General features: G+C 60.7%; 2 protein-coding genes across 3 annotated transcripts in view; one reads left to right on the forward strand and one right to left on the reverse strand.

Moving 5' to 3' along the window:
• The window catches only part of LOC121167923 (intraflagellar transport protein 140 homolog), a 62,703-nt gene extending 57,958 nt beyond the window's left edge, over nt 1-4,745 (reverse strand). The window contains exons 1-2 of the mRNA XM_040997645.1: nt 4,398-4,745; nt 844-1,021 (exon numbers count right to left, since the gene is read on the reverse strand). Coding sequence (XP_040853579.1) covers nt 844-990 — 147 coding nt within the window. The 5' untranslated portion in view covers nt 991-1,021; nt 4,398-4,745. The remainder of the gene's footprint in view (nt 1-843; nt 1,022-4,397) is intronic.
• A 463-nt stretch (nt 4,746-5,208) lies between these two features.
• LOC121167849 (protein cramped-like) overlaps nt 5,209-15,491 on the forward strand; it is a 33,684-nt gene continuing 23,401 nt past the window's right edge. Inside the window, exons 1-3 of one of the 2 annotated variants that reach the window (XM_040997535.1) lie at nt 5,209-5,375; nt 6,099-6,397; nt 12,370-12,563. In XM_040997535.1, the coding sequence (XP_040853469.1) occupies nt 6,100-6,397; nt 12,370-12,563 (492 nt within the window). In that variant the 5' untranslated portion in view covers nt 5,209-5,375; nt 6,099. Of the gene's footprint in view, nt 5,376-5,971; nt 6,398-12,369; nt 12,564-15,491 lie in introns of those variants that run through there. The other variant, XM_040997534.1, reaches the window with a different exon arrangement.

Below are 15,491 nucleotides of genomic sequence, written 5' to 3' on the forward strand. Positions count from 1 at the left end.
GATTTCAGCTTCTTGCTGACAGAGGAGAGAGAGGAAGATCTTCTGTCCGATGATTCAGTCCTCAAATGCTTTCCCAGGCCACAAGCCAGGGAGCTGGGTGGGAAGTGGAGCTGCTAGGATTAGAACTGGTGTCTGTATGGGATACTGTCGCGTTCAAGACAAGGACTTTAGCCACTAGGCCACCGCGCTGGGTGGAAAACTAGGCTGGAGTTGCAGGCTCTGGGTGTCAGCCTGGTTTATTCCAGCCTGTGGGCCATGTGGGAAGTGAGCCAGCAGACCAAAGATGTGTCTATCCTTATTTCTCTGCCTCTCAGAGAGAGAGAACAGCCACATGCCAGAGCTGCTGTCACACTGGGAGACTGGACCTCAGTGAGACCAATGAGAGGTGTTTGTTTCTTTCATGAGAAAGTTGAAGGGCTCAGCATGACAGCCTAGTGGACAGGTGGAAGATCTTTATCTGTCTCTGCAAACCTCATTCTCCAATAAACGTAAAAATAAACTTTAATAAAAAAAAGAAGAAGAAAAAGAAAAAGCTGAAGTCCTGGGTGCTCCACTTCTGATCCAGCTCTTTGCTAATGGGCCTGGCAAAGCAGATGGCCCAGCCATGCACGTGAGCAAGTCTGGACAGACACCACGGCTCCTGGCTGCGGCCTGGCCCAGGCCCAGGTTTAGGCTCATCCGGGAAAGTGGATATAAGATCTCTAACTCTGTCTTTCAAGTAAACAAAAAGAATCTGGGGATCCAGTCTGATCTCTCACACACACGTGCGCACACACACACGAGCAAATGAGAAGCATGCGCCTTGAGCTGCTGAGATCAGCCCTGGGTCTGCCATGTACCAACCTGCTCCTGGTATATATCCACGCTGCCTCCTGAAGTACAGCTCTTGAAGGCCACTGCCAAGAACGGCTGAACTGGGTGCCAATTGATGTGCGATGCGGACCCAACTGCTTCCAGGGTGTCAATTTGGTGGTCGAAATAGAGGGCCATGGTGGCGCACACACTTGGTCAGGGCTGAAACCTGCCAGGGAAAACCCACCAAGTCCAATTGGTTTTACGCAAACACCAGGCTGCACAGAGTCACAAATCAGATGGAGCACAGGCCTGGCACCCTGAGACCCTAGAGAGCCAGAGCGTCCCTTTGAACATGCAAGTCAGGCCACGTCCTTGGAAGAGATTAATCAGGAACGAATAGGAAACTCAAGATGAGGGATGTCATGGAGCGTTAACAGAACTAGCCCGCAGCACTCCCGCAGCACTGGGGGTCTTAATTCAATCATACTGAGGATCACTTGTCTTTTCAGAAAAATTTCAAACAGAAGCAAGCTGCCAGGAGAGGTAGTGGGACCCCCAAGATGACTGACGCCTACTCCGGGCCCAGCTGGGGCAAGCGACTGCAGGGTGGAGTGTCCCTGGGCCATCCTCTCTCACTCACAGCCAGCCAACTTGATGCCAGCAGAACAGAGAAGCAAGGAGGCACTGGCCTCTGCTCAGCATTGCTGCTGGGAGCGCAGCACAGTGAAGCCGCTGCGGAAAGCTCCTCAGAGAGGCAGAGTCAGAGGCACCAATGGGTCTGGCAGCTCCACCTCGAGGCACAAGGCGGGGGACAGCAGTTAAGATGCTGCTCTGTATTGGGGTGCCTGGTTCAGGTTCTGCGGAAGGCACAGAGGGCCCAAGTGCCCACGGGGAGACCTGGGTGCAATTCCTGTTCCTGACTTGGCCAGCAGTCACAGGCATTGCACAAGCGATGACTCTCTTCCCAAGAAGAGCTGTCTTCCTTATCTTTAATACTGTTTCCTTTGCTAAGGCGGACGCACGCCTATGCAGGCCTCGGACCAGGGCAGGGAGGCTCAAGCTTTCGTACAAGTTGGTGGGACAAAAGCTTCAGTTTTGATCTTTTCTTTTTGGAGAAAAAAAATTAGGGACTGGCATATTGGCCCAAGTGATTAATCCTCCACCTACATGGACCGGGATCCCAAATGGGCACTGATTCGTGTCCCAGCTACTCCACTTCCCATCCACCTCCCTGCCTGTGGCCTGGGAAAGCAGTCGAGGACGACCCTGCACCCGTGTGGGAGACCTGGAGGAAGCTACTGGCTCCTGGCTTCAGATCGGCTCAGCCCGGGCCATTGCAGCCATTTGGGGAGTGAACCAGTGGAGGGAAAGTCTTTCTCGCGGTGAATCTCCCTTTCCAATTAAATATCTTTTAAAAACAAAAAAACTTTCATAGCTAAGAGAACCTTTCCAAAGATTTTTACTTACCTATTTTCTTTTTATTTGAAAGAAACTGAAAAAAAAAAAAAAAAACACCAGAGAGAAGCTGAACCCAGTGTGATGACCTGGTGGCTAAACCTTTGTCTTGTATCCACCAGGATCCCATATGGGCGCCGGTTCTAATTCCGGCAGCTCCACTTCCCATCCAGCTCCCTGCCTGTGGCCTGGGAAAGCCTTCGAGGACGGCCCAAAGCCTTGGGACCCTGCACCCACGTGGGAGACCAGGAAGGACTCCTGGCTTCTGATTGGTGCAGCTCTGACCACCAGCGTTCACTTGGAGAGTGAATCAACAGATGGAAGATCTTTCTGTCTCTCCTCTCTGTGTATCTCCAATAAAACAAAACAAAACAAAATAAATCTTTAAAAGAGAGAGAGCAAGCTGACAGGTCAACCAGCTGGCTCATCGTCCAAGATGCCCACCACAGCTCAGCCTGCTTGAAGCTGATGCCAGGAGTGCAGCCCTCCAGCCAGCTACGGGAAGCCAATCTCCCGAGCCACCATCAAGACCACTGGGGCCTGCACGGCGGGGAGCTGCGAGCGGCCAGAGCCAGAGCCACACATCAGACACAGGTACTTCTCTGTGGGAGTGGACATGAGAACAATACCTCAACCACGGTGGGCTCCGTAAGGCAGAGAGGTAGGGGAGACAGACTAAGCTTCCCCTGTCCCTCCCGCCCCCGGCAACAGCTGAGGCAGGGTCCCAGACTCCAATGCACCGGGGTGGCAGGGCCCCAACCACCTGAGTTGGGCTGTGCGCTAGCAGGGATGGAATGCAATCCAGACCCTTGACGCGGGGTGCTGGTATGGACCGCGAGGCCGGAGCTGCCCCAGGAAGCCTTCCATCGTGAATTCAATGAATTCAATGTTCTGTACCCAGATAGAGCTCTAAAGCCCTGGCTGTGGGACCTTTTTTTCTTTTTTTTCTTTAAGATGTTTATTTTTATAGCAAAGTCAGATATACAGAAAGGAGGAGAGACAGAGAGGAAGATTTTCTGTCTGATGATTCACTCCCCAACGGAGTTACTGCAGTGGCCAGTGCTGAGCCAATTTAAAGCCAGGAGCCTCCTCCAGGTCTCCCACATGGGTGCCGGGTCCCAAGGCTTTGGGCCGTCCTTGACTGCTTTCCCAGGCCACAAGCAGGGAGCTGGATGGGAAGCAGGGCCGCTGGGATTAGAACCGGCACCCATTTAAGATCCTGGTGTGTACAAGGTGAGGACTTGAGCTGCCAGGCTACCGTGCTGGGCCCTGTGGGACATTCTTATTCAACAAGCTCACTGTGTGTAACTATTTTTTCTGAAAAATGAGCTGTGCTTTAGTTTTGTTGCAATGATGATTATGTAGTTACTAAGTTCGTATTTGGCATAATTACACTCCTAACAGATTTTATCAAATTAAATCCAATTTGTGGCCCCCCTGCCTTTTTCTAACTTCAAGCACCAAAGCACTGATAACGGAACGGCAAGGATAACTTCTGGTTTTCTGGGTTTTCTCCCACTGAGCCTTTGGCACGTGACTCTGGTAGTCAAGCTCAGGAGTAGTGTCCCTGTAGGCAGCCTCCTTCCCCAGCCCCCCACTGCTTGGCTGAGGCCAGACTTCTAGCCTCCAGGCAGGTGGGCCAGAGCAATGTCCTAGTTTCCACGCGCTGATGGCATCGATGCAACAGGCTTTCCCCACGTGCAGACAGACTCCGGGTCTCTACAACGCAAAACTGACAAACAGATGCACTTTTGGGTGCAAAGAAAAGAAACCACTTCTTCGGATCACGTCGCTGGGCTTCCTCTGCAGGCGCCTGGGGTTTCGACCGGGTCAGTCTGGGAGTCCACGGGGCGCCCTGGAACACTCTGCTCTCTAGGCCACAGTCCCAATCCCCCGGCCAGGTCAGGGCCTGCGTGGCATGCTGGACACTGCCGACCAGGCTTGTCCCCGCGCTTCGGGACCATGCATCCACTGGGGCTGCACGTTCCCCCACCCTGCCCTGGTTCTCTGTTTGTCCACCCGATCTGCCCGAAGGGACGGGCCGGGGACTCGCGTGGGGTCCGTGCGGGGCAGCCAGCCCCGTGCCAGGGGCCACCCGGAGGGTCCCCGCCGCGCCCGGGAGGACCCTCGGCCCCCGAGGCACTCACCCTGCCTGCACCGCCGCGCTGCTCCGGTTGCCGGGACAACGCCGCGCGAGGAAGGCGGAAACAGCCGAAGGGCAACCCCGCGCGGCCGAAGCAGCCGCGGAGAGAGCCGAAGGCGCTCGGGAGTGTCCGGACGGCCGCCGAGAGCCGGGACCCGCGTCCAGGGGCCGTCGCGGGCGCACACGCCAACCTGAGGGGCCGGGCTGGGCGGGTGGCGCACCGGCCTGCACTGCCGAGGGTCAGCGGGGAAACGCGACCGCGGGCCGGTCGCAGGGCCCCAACGCAACCACGAGGCACGCTCGTCCGCCGCCCCGCGCCGAGGGCCCGCCGGCCGCTCCGGACGAGCCGATGAGGAGAGCGCGGAGTCCCAAGGGTTCGCGCCGGCTCCCACACTCGGCTTGAGGCGGCGTTTTCTTCTCACGCATCCGTCAACACGGCGCCGACCAATCGCAGCGCGGCATCAGCTCTATTGGCTGGCGGCTGACCAATCCGACGCCACGCACCGCCCGCAGGGCGCCCCCCGGCGTCACAACACGACTCGCGTCGCAGACCCGTCCCCGCGCCCCCGCCCCGAGCGCGGACGTGCGGGAGCGCGCGCCCGCTCCTAGCCAATGGGAGCGCCGCCTGGGGGGCGCGCCCGCCTCGCAGCTGTGCGTGCTCGCTCCCGCGCGCGTCGTCCCGTTCCGCCCCGCGCCCGGCCGCCCCGCCCCGGCGCGACGTCTCCGCCGGCCGCCGTAGCCGGAACTGCCGCTGGGCGCTGCGGGTCGTCGGCCGGGAAGCCCGGGCTGCGGGGTGCAGCCCCGCGCGGGGACAGGAGCGGAGCGCGTGGGCCCCCGGCGCCTGCGGGGCAGGACGGCCACAGCGGCCTCCCCCAGCCGTCGCGCCGAGGCCGGGCCTGCTCGTCGCGGCCGGTTCTGCGGGTCCCGGGGGGCGTCCCGGGGCTGCGAGAGGCCGGGCCGCCGCGAGGCGTGGATGAGAAAGGTGACTGCGCGCGGGGGGCGCGGGGCCCGGGGAGGCGCGGCGGCCAGGGCGGCGGGGCGGCGGGGTTGCGGGGCCGCCCCCGCCAGGGCCGGCCGGTCCCGAGAAGCTCCGGGGCGCCGGGTCGCTTTGCGTGCGCCTGCAGGGTGCTGTGGCCGGCCGAGGACGTGCGGTGCCCCGGGCAGGCGCCCTTCCCGCTGGCGGGGCCGCGCTCGCCCGCGTGCGGGGCGGCCGGTCGCCGACGGGCGGGTTTGGGGGTCCGGCTGCACGGGTCGCCTCTGCGCCAGGAAGGGGCCGAGTCCGCGCCTGGTCCCCGGCGCCCGAGCGGGTGCGGCCAGCCCTGCCCGGAGTCCGCCCGCCCCGGCCGGCGCCCCGGGCCTCCCGCGCCCGAGTGCGGGGCCGGTGGCCGCGCGTGCCGGGGGGCGGGGACGGGGTGGGGACGCGGGGCGAGGGCCGAGGCGGCGCGCGGGCCCGGCCATGAGCCGCGGCCTCCCGGGGTAGGCGGGCCGCGCCGGGCCGTGCGGGGCCGCGAGCGGGCGCCCGGGACGCGGGGCTCGGCCGGCCGGGCGGTGCGGGCCGGGCCGGGGGGCGGCGGGCCGGGCGGGCCGGGCGCGAGCGCGGATTTGGAACAAACAACGGCGGCCATGTTGAGCGGCCGCGGGCGCAGAAAGTTCCCGGGCCCGGCGCGGCCGCTCACGGCGCCGCCCTGTGCTCTCCCGGCCGCAGGATGACAGTGAAGCTGGGCGACGGCGGCGGCGGCGAGGACGGGCTCAAGAAGCTGGGCAAGCGGGCGGCGGAGGACGAGGCGCTGGCCGGAGACGCGCCCGGCGGGGCGGACGCGGCGGAGGACGGCGCCACAAAGCGCGACGAGCCGCCCCCGCGGGCCGGCGCCCCCGCGGCCCCGCCGCTCGGCAGCCCCCAGGACCAGCACCACTTCCTGCGCTCGAGCGTGCGGCCGCAGAGCAAGAGGCCGCGGAGGGACCCGCCGGGCGCGGGGGGCGGCGGCTCGGGGCCCCGCGGGAAAGGTAGGGGCCTCCCCTCCCCGAGGGCGCACCGGCCGGCCTCCCTCCCGGGACGGGCCACTTCCAACCCGGGAAAGGGAAAAGAAACGACCTGCTGGGTCTCGCTGCCAGACGTGAGGTGGTAGAAATGCAACAAAGGCGCGGGCTGGGGAAGCTCGGTGCGGGGGAGGAAGGGGCGGCCCTGGCCCGCGTCCTCTGCCAAGGTCCCGGCCCGCGGTGGAGGGTGGGCCGGCGTGAGGGCGCCGGAGCCCCGCGTGCGCGTGTCCCGGTGTGCTCTGCCCGGGCTGTCCTCTGACTTGCTGTTGGATTCTTTTCATCTCAGAGCGGTTTGGCCTGAAGGAAAGCTTTTACTTGGCTTCCCGTCCCGGGACGTGTTTGTCTCGGTGTGTCAGCGGTGCTGGCCCTCCTGGGGCCTCCCCCCTGCGGCCTGGGCCTCCTGGGTCCCGTGGAACTTGATTTTCCTGCCTCCTTCACCAAGAGGGCTGTCTTATGGGGTCAGGGCCTTCCCAGTTAAAAGGGGTTTTACCCAAGCACTTGACAGTGTCAGGGTGGCTTGGAAGCCTTGCTGAAGCCTCACGGGAGTTAATCTGGGTCTGAAAGAGCTGAGCGACTTGGCACCCGTTGGTTTGCGTTGCCAGCTTACCCATTTCCTGACAAGTAGCTTTGGGCTGCTGGTTCCTGGCCCCCCTCTGTGAGCTGTGCACTCCGGGTGCTGGGATGGCCTGCTGGGCGTGTTGCAAGAAGGCCAGTGCGGAGCCCACGCTGCACGTGTGTGCTTCTGTTGCAGAGGTGCCTCTCCTGGGGGTCCCCCCTAAGTAGGGGAGCAGCACCGCAGTGATCGCCCCTGAGCACCCCGGCATGTAGCTGCTGAGAAGTTTGCAGGAAAGGGGTCCAGAATGCCTCAGGACGGCCACTCTTGGCTTTCTGTTGGCCGCTCGCTGCGCGTGGATGGATTAGCTTCACTTTGCCCGGGCCAGACTCCTGCTTTAGGGGCACCCCTGCTCCGCTGTCACCTCAGGAAACTGCTGGCAGAGTGGGGTGTGAGCATGCCCCACTCGGGACCTTGCTGGGCCTGGGGACAAGTCCTGCCAACGGCGGAAGTTGTCCTGTAGGGACTGGGGTCTGCTTTGGGAAAGGAGCAGTACTCGTGCTCTCCGTGCTTTCTCTTCCGTGTGTGTGAAGAAGCCCCGTGGCAGCTGGGTAGGGCCGCTCAGCTTCCCTCTGCTCAGCTTGCAGGTCCCGGCCCCGTGGCCTTGGGGCTCGGGAGCAGGCTAGAACGGATGGCCCTGACGGCGTTGGGTGGGTCCGTGTGTAGTGTGATTCTAGAGGCTCGGTGTGCCCTGCGGGGGCTGTGGCCGAGGCTGCCTGTGCGCCAGGCCCCCTGCCTCTCCCTGCGCTGTGCAATGGGCGCAGATATGCTGCGCAGGACATCTGTGGGCCTGCTCGCCTCTGTGACTCGGGATGCTCCAAGGCCGACCTCGGACTCAGACCACATCCACAAGAACGTGGTTGGGAGGAGGGACCCCACTGCGCCACCTGGCCACCTCACCCTGTGGCTGGCTGTGGCAGAGAAGGCCGCCTCCTGGAGCCTCCCTGTTCTTCCAGAGTGGAGGTAACACACACGTTACCTGTCGCCGTGTGGGCTGCCTGTGAGTTCCTGGTGGAATCTGTCTTTGGAATCTTGGGACCGCCCTGGGAGCAGGTGGGAACCAGCAGCGGGTCTCTGCCCGCCCGGAACAGCCGCTGCTCAGTGTTCCCTGGCATGCTGGTCTGCAGGGCCCGTCCTCGGGCTGAGAGCTCGGGGCCAGGATTGGCCTGTGTGAAGGAGCTTGCACTGGTGTGTTCTGGAGAGCACCCCGGAGGGAGACTGCTGAAGTGGCCAGAACTCTGCTGGCCTGCTGCGTGGCCCTGGTACTGGGAGAGCTCAGGCGGGGCGTGTCCAGAAGGCTGCCCACTTCTGTTCAGTCTCACCATGTGCTCTTCTGGATGGGAAATTTACCAGGTTGTCATGCCCACAGGCTGCCCAGACTCACTCTGCAGCTGACCTCCACACCTGGGCTATTCCTGGGTGTTATGGTCATGCTGTGCCAGAGCTGTCAGATGGGGCGGGAGGGCACAACGAGGCAGGGATACGCCATCGCCTGTGCGATGCAGTGGACAATGCGAGGTGACAGTCAGGCTGGGGTCCTGCTGAATGGCCCAGACAGTTCCCTGTGCTCAGGGTCAGCAGAGCTGTGACCCTGGCCACTTGGGGCGACTGTACAGATGGGCCTTGCTGCATGCCTGAGGAGGAGGGTGTGCCTGCAGGCGGATGGCGGGGCCTGCTTTCCCTTCGGTGGCTTCTGGGAACCGTAGTGCAGTGTGCCTTACCGCGGATGCTGCAAGACATGAGGACACAGCAAACACAAGTGGCTTCAGGGGGCAGTCACGGCCTGAGCCTTTCCTCAGGTCCCAGTGAGCACAGCCCGGCCTCTGGGGGCCGGACCTCTGGCAGGCATAGCCCGCGGATGTGAATGGCATCTTCTTGGCAGTATCGGATTGGAGGGGCCTCCCTGCCTTGTGGGCCGAGCAGCAGCGCTGGGGGCAGGCTGACGGGCTGCGGCTTTGGGGTTTGATTTGTTGTAGGCAGCCTTGCTGGAGGAGGTGTTCCCTCCCTCACAGCTGGGCGCAGGATACCCCAGGGACACCTCTGTCTCCGCCGGGGAGTGCAGGGAACGGAGGGGCCAGCGTGGGTCCCAGAGTATTTCCCTGTGATGGGGTGTGGCACAGTGCATCCTGGAGAGGCTCACGTGATCACCACAGACGGCCCCTGCCGGGGACAAGCCAGGCACCTCCTCGGGGCCTGTCCTCGGTGGCTCCTGGCCTTGGCCTCCATGGCCTGCGTGGATGGTTCCAGCTTGGGGAGCTCATGGTGCTGAGCAGGTGGTGATGGCGTGCTCGGCATCTCACCGAGGGCAGGTCGCTCCAGAGCCGACTCCCTCGTTAGCTGTGGTGTGGAGGCCCTGACGGCCTTGGCACCCCGTGTTGACTGTGCAGGCTGTGCTTCCGCCCCGAGAGGCGGGGGTTATGTTGTCCTCCCGTATAGGCTATTGTGTGAGGTGTGGGCATCCTGGTCAACCAGGGATTGGCACTGGTGGTGAAAGCAGGTGGTCGGCACTGTGTGTGGGTGAGGTGAGGCACCCTGAGGCCTCCCCAGTCCAAGCTGTGCCGAGTCCCCACCTTGTGGGGCCTGGTGCCGGGGCTGGGCAAGGGAGAGAGCCTGTGTTCTGACCCGGGGAGCTCGCTGCTGGGGTGCTGCTCCCGTGCGTGTCTCTGCAGGTTTCTTGACTAGGAGCCCCAGGAAGCTGCAGCTGAGCCTGGTCCCCGCCTCGCTCTCACTGCATTCCTGCCTCCGGAGAAAGTCCTCATGGCCTGGAAGTCCTGTTTGCCCTCTTGTCTTTCCGCCAGCCCTGATTGACCACTTGCTTCTCTTGTCGCCCTCGCGTCCTTAGTCTCTGTTTTAGACTGACCGTTTGCAGGTGAATCCACCTGCGGCCCTCTGCATCCTCTGGTTCATTCAGCGCAAAGCCTCCGTCTTTGTGCTCAGAAGTCTGAGATTCCGTCCACCAGGGAAGTCTCGAGGGTTCTTGCAGATCCGGAACCACATCTGGCAGGAGTTACCTGGCCGTTGGCTCGTCTTTCAGAGCTGTTTTGGAAAGGCCAAGTTCATGGCATGGTGGGTGGTGCGCCAGCCTGCCCAGCTATCCCTGTAGCTGCCCCTGGTGGCTCCCCCAGTGCAGGCACGCTGCCCTCCAGCTCTCCTTCAGGGTTTGTTCTCCAGGTCTTGGGTTACCAGAGCTGTGATCCCCCGAGACCCACAGAATTCAACAAGACGTCTGGACTTTGGGCCTTCAGCAGCACTCGCGCGGCTTCCTGGTGTGCCCTGGGACTGGGGAAAAAGTTGAGGCAGTGTTGCTAGGACACCGAGCAAGTCCTGTGCGGCGCAGGGGCCGCCTTCCTCCAGCGACCGGGTGTGTGGAATTAGAGCCTGAAGAACTGGCCGCCCTGCAGTGTAACAGTTGTGTTCAGAGTGGCACTGAAACCCTCTCCAGTTGGCAGCAAAAGCTTCTGTGACCCCCAGGGAGTAGAACAGACTTGGTCTCTCATGGGAGGCATCTGGGACACCCCCGCTTGGGGCACTCGGCCGGCTGGCTGGGTGCTTCCCTGAGCGAAGCTGCTTTGCGTGCACAGTGGCATGGCGCAGCTTCAGGACTGTGGGTGTCAGCCACTCAGGGACACTGTCCACATGTCACCCTTGTCCACCAGGAACCTGGCCAGTAGGATCAAGAAACTGGGTTTTAGTTTGCAAAATTTCAGTTCATATTTAGATATAAATAGTTCCATGCAGTCAGTGACAACCGGTTTGGGGTGCAATTCTGGAATGACTGCTCCACTGAACGCACCTTTCTGTGAGTTCGGTGTTGTGGCTCGTCTGCCGATGTGCAGAGCGCCTGCTCTGATGGCGGATTTCCGGAGAGCCGTCCACCGAGTCCTTGCAACCTGCCGGGCAGCGCCTCGAGACTCCTTCCTGTTGGAGAGCAGCAGGCTGACCATAGTGGCCAGAAGGCACGGTCTCTCGCTCGCCAGCCGGGGCAGCAGCTCCAGCCCAGGTCTGAGCGGTTTCTGCAGAGCGCAGCTCTCTCCCCCACCACCATGAAAGTGCAGTGTGGTGACAGGGGCCACGGCGTATAGCTGCACAGCCCAGCGAGCTGCCTCTGTCCCGTGTAAGGCAGGGGCGAGGGTAGCCCCTTGGTGGGCTCTTGTTTTGTTAAGATGTGTTTATTTTTATTGGAAAGTCATATTTACAGAAAGGAGACAGAAAGATCTTCTGACTGCTGGTTCACTCCACAAGTGGCCGCAACGGCCAGAGCTGAGCCGACCCCAAGCCAGGAGCCTCTTCCAGGGTTCTCGCGTGGGCACAGGGTCCCAAGGCTTTGGGCCGTCCTCGACTGCTTTCCTAGGTCACAGGCAGGGAGCTGGAAGGGAAGCGGGGCTGCCGGGATTAGAACAGGCACCCGTAGGGGATCCCGGCATGTGCAAGGCGAGGCTGCCATGCCTGCCCAGCTCTTAGGGCTCTTTTCCCAGAGGCAGTCTTTGCGGGAGCATGTGGATTAAGAGAGTTGGTTTGTTTCTTTGTTTTTGGTTTCTGTCATCGTCAACCGACCGTACTGGCCTGCAGGGCCTGTGGTGACAGACCTCTGTCCAGGGGCCACCAGGAAGTGTGTCTGGATGGAAAAGCCCTTGGCTAGCTCGTTAGGGAAGCATTTTAACAGTAATGCACATTTGCTTTTCTTTGGTTTGCTTCTGTGGTCTTAGCTCCCTGTAGAGTGTTCCAGAATTGGGAGGTGTCCGGGTTGTGTGGCCCTGCAGCACCGTGAAAGATGGTGGTGACAACAGAGGTGCTGGGCATGGCAGGGGAGCAGGAGGGGCCTTTGCCCCTCCCCCTTTGGTTCCTGTGCTGTGCCCAGTGCTCTGTCCACAGCTGCCACGCTGGGCATCGCTGGGCTTCCATAGGGTTGTCGTCAGCCCGTGTGTCCCAGGAAGGACTCTGCCTGAAGTGGGAGAAGCGTGAGGGGATCTGGTAGGAGTGAGAAACGAGGGCTCAGCTCTCCGATGAGGCTGTGCGTGTTCTGACCTGCTTCATGCGCATGTGACGTCGTCACGACTTTTTAATGTTCAGCTTGCTTATTCAAAAAGAGACTGTTTCCTTCAAATCCTGGGGCGAAGGCCTGGTGAGCAGCATGCGTGGAGGGGATAGGATCTCAGCCCGGCAGGGATAGTGCGTGAGGTGCTGGGTTCCTTGTGTGGTCCTCCTGGAAGTGTCACTGGCACGTGGTCTTGGACACTGAGCCCTTTTCCATCTCCCTGCCCCGTTCTGCCTCGCCTGACACCCTAGCTTGCAAAAACAGCTCACTGTGTGGTCCTTTCTCTCCAAGGAGCCGAAGGTGGCGGGTCGGCATCTGGAAATGTGGCTGGGGTTGCCCCCAGTGCCCCTGCTGGGGGCTCACGCTCCTCCTCCCGGAACTTGGGATCGTCAGGTGCCGAGAAGGAAGAAGGCAAAAAGGTGCGGCGACAGTGGGAGTCGTGGAGCACAGAGGACAAGAACACCTTCTTTGAGGGGCTGTACGAGGTGAGCTGGGAGGGTGAGGGGCGGCTCCTGGGGGGCTGTACGAGGTGAGGGTGACGGGGCGGCTCCTGGGGGGCTGTAGGAGGTGAGGGAGACAGGGCGGCTCCTGGGGGGCTGTTGGAGGTGAGGGTGACGGGGCGGCTCCTGGGGGGCTGTAGGAGGTGAGGGAGACAGGGCGGCTCCTGGGGGGCTGTTGGAGGTGAGCTGGGAGGGTGAGGGGCGGCTCCTGGGGGGCTGTTGGAGGTGAGGGTGAGGGGCGGCTCCTGGGGGGCTGTAGGAGGTGAGGGTGAGGGGCGGCTCCTGGGGGGCTGTAGGAGGTGAGGGAGACGGGGCGGCTCCTGGGGGGCTGTAGGAGGTGAGCTGCTCACTCTGTGTCTGTTGATCCTGGCCGCGTGGCTCTGAGATGAGCAGGTTCAGCCTGGAGCCTTGGTGGTGGGGGCCTCACCCCTGACTTTGATCTCTGTCCACCTGGTGACCCTCAGGCTGCTGCTGAGGGCTTATGGGGATGTTTGTGTTGTCTTCCAAGGCCTTTTCCTCACTGAGGTCTGGCCTCTGCTCACCTTTTGGAGGTATGTGTGCCCACACCGAGAGTGGTCAGGGGCTTCCCGTGTCCATCAGCGCCAGCTAAACCCAAGAATTCCTGCCGAGCAGTAACGAAACAGTGTGGGGGTGCAGGCACGCTGCGCTGGAAGAGGACAGGTCCATGCCGGCCTTTTCTGCTGTCAGCTTTGAGATGGCTGGACGGGCTTCACCACCCCCCTCTTAACTATTTATTTTATTTATTTGAAGGGTGGGCGGAGTTAGAGTGAGAAAGAGAGATATCTTCCATCTTCTGCTCCTTTACTCCCCGAGTGGCTGCTGTGGCTTGGGGCTGGGCCAGACCAAAGGCACGAACCAGGAGCTGCTTCCTGGTCTCCCACGTGGGCGCTGGGCCCAGACACTTGAGCCGTCGTTCAGAGCTTTCCTAGCTGCGTTAACTAGGAGCTGGATGGGGAGTGGAGCTGGGATTTGAACCGGTATCCATGTGGGCCCGTGCTGTCACAGGTGGTGGCTTAGTTAGCTATGCTGCAAGTCTGGCCCGGTGAGCAGGCTTTAATGCACTTCAGTGCAGTTCCCTGGTGTTTCACGAGCCTCTAGCGCGTTAGTTGATTTTGAAGCCTAATAATAATTGTTCTTGAGATGTAGGCAACTTCTGGCCTGTGTGTCTGCTTCCTGTTTTGAGGAATGGTGTTAGTGGAACCCAGGCCTGCTCCTTCGTTTGTGGCGGATTGGGAATGGCAGCATAGCTGAGCGGCCCACAGGGCCCGCACCACAATGGCTGGAGCTGAGCCAATTTGAAGCCAGGAGCCAGGAACTCTTCCGGGTCTCTCACGCGGGTGCAGGGTCCCAAGGCTTTGGGCCGTCCTCGTCTGCTTTCCCAGGCCACAGGCAGGGAGCTGGATGGGGCGGGGGGGGGGGGGTGGGCACCAGGACATGAACTGGCACCCATATGGGATCTCAGCGCATAGGCTAGGATTTGGTCACTAGGCCATAGCTCAGGGCCTTTTTTTTAAGAAGTAAATTCTTTTTAGAAAACAAATTAACAGGAAAGATTTACACATTTACTTGAACACAGTGCAGGCACTGGCTCCCCTCTGGAATGTGCACCCCACAGGCAGTGGCTTAACTCACACCACACCCTCCTTCCTTGTTGGTTTTTGTTTTTTTTTCCCCCCACAAGGTTTATTTATTTGTTTGAAAGGCAGAGTTACATAGAAAAATCTTGTGTCTGCTGGCTCACTCCTAAAAGAGCTTTGGTGGTCAAGACTGGGCCGGTGGCAGAGGCCGGGCGGCAGAGGCCGGGCGGCAGAGGCTGGGCGCGGAGGCTGGGCGCAGAGGTTTGTTTGTAGAGCTCCCATGTGGGCCGTCTTGCTGCTGTTGCAGGCGCTTTGGCAGGAGCTGAATTGGAGGTGAAGCAACTGGCTTAAAACAGCGCTGTAAAGACGGTTAAGGTGCTAGGCTACAGCACCTGCATCCCTAACCTGACTCCCCAGCGTTGTAATCGTCTTCCGTTTCAGTGTTGCTTCTGAACAAAGCCAACCACTAGCCTGGATGCTGGCGTCCTTAGAGGTGTCCGCTGTCTTGTCCGTTTTCAATATACAGTTCCGCTGTCTCACCTCCGGCCCTGTGGGCAGGAGCCTGTGCTGGGTGCCTACTCTCCACTGTGTCCCTGATGCTGCCCTCGCAGCCTTGTAACTCCCGCTCCAGGAAAAAGTGATTAATTCCTCAAAGTTGTGGAGGAGCCAAGAGTAGATTGCCAGCACTTGCGAAGGACCTTTTTGTATCGTAACAGTTGTGGAGGGGCTATGTGGAGTTTAGGGTTCACCCTTAGGGCGTTGTCCCACCCTAATCACCTCCCACAGGGTCCACCTCCTGGTACCATTGACAGAACATGTGAGGGACCCCGTTTCCAGCCAGCTTTTAATGGGGTTGTGGCATTGTTGGCCTTTTTTCTTTAAGATTGATTTATTTTTGGGCCCGGCGCGGTGGCGCAGTGGTTAAGGTCCTCGCCTTGCACGCCCGGGATCCCATATGGGCGCCGGTTCTAATCCCGGCAGCCCCGCTTCCCTTCCAGCTCCCTGCCTGTGGCCTGGGAAAGCAGTTGAGGACGGCCCAAAGCTTTGGGACCCTGCACCTGCGTGGGAGACCCGGAAGAGGCTCCTGGCTTCGGATCGGCATAGTATCGGCCGTTGCGCTTACTTGGGGAGTGAATCATCGGACGGAAGATCTTCCTCTCTGTCTCTCCTCTCTGTATATCCGCCTTTCCAATAAAAAAAATAATAATAAAAAATTTTAGATTTATTTATTTTTATTGGGAAGTCAGATTTACAGAGAAAGATCTTCCATCCACTGGATCACTCCCCAAGCAGCCACGATGGCCAGAGCTGAGCT

This window comes from Ochotona curzoniae, unplaced genomic scaffold (assembly GCF_017591425.1).
Source record: "Ochotona curzoniae isolate NIBS_2020 unplaced genomic scaffold, NIBS_Ocur_1.0 patch433, whole genome shotgun sequence".
Classification (NCBI taxonomy): domain Eukaryota; kingdom Metazoa; phylum Chordata; class Mammalia; order Lagomorpha; family Ochotonidae; genus Ochotona; species Ochotona curzoniae.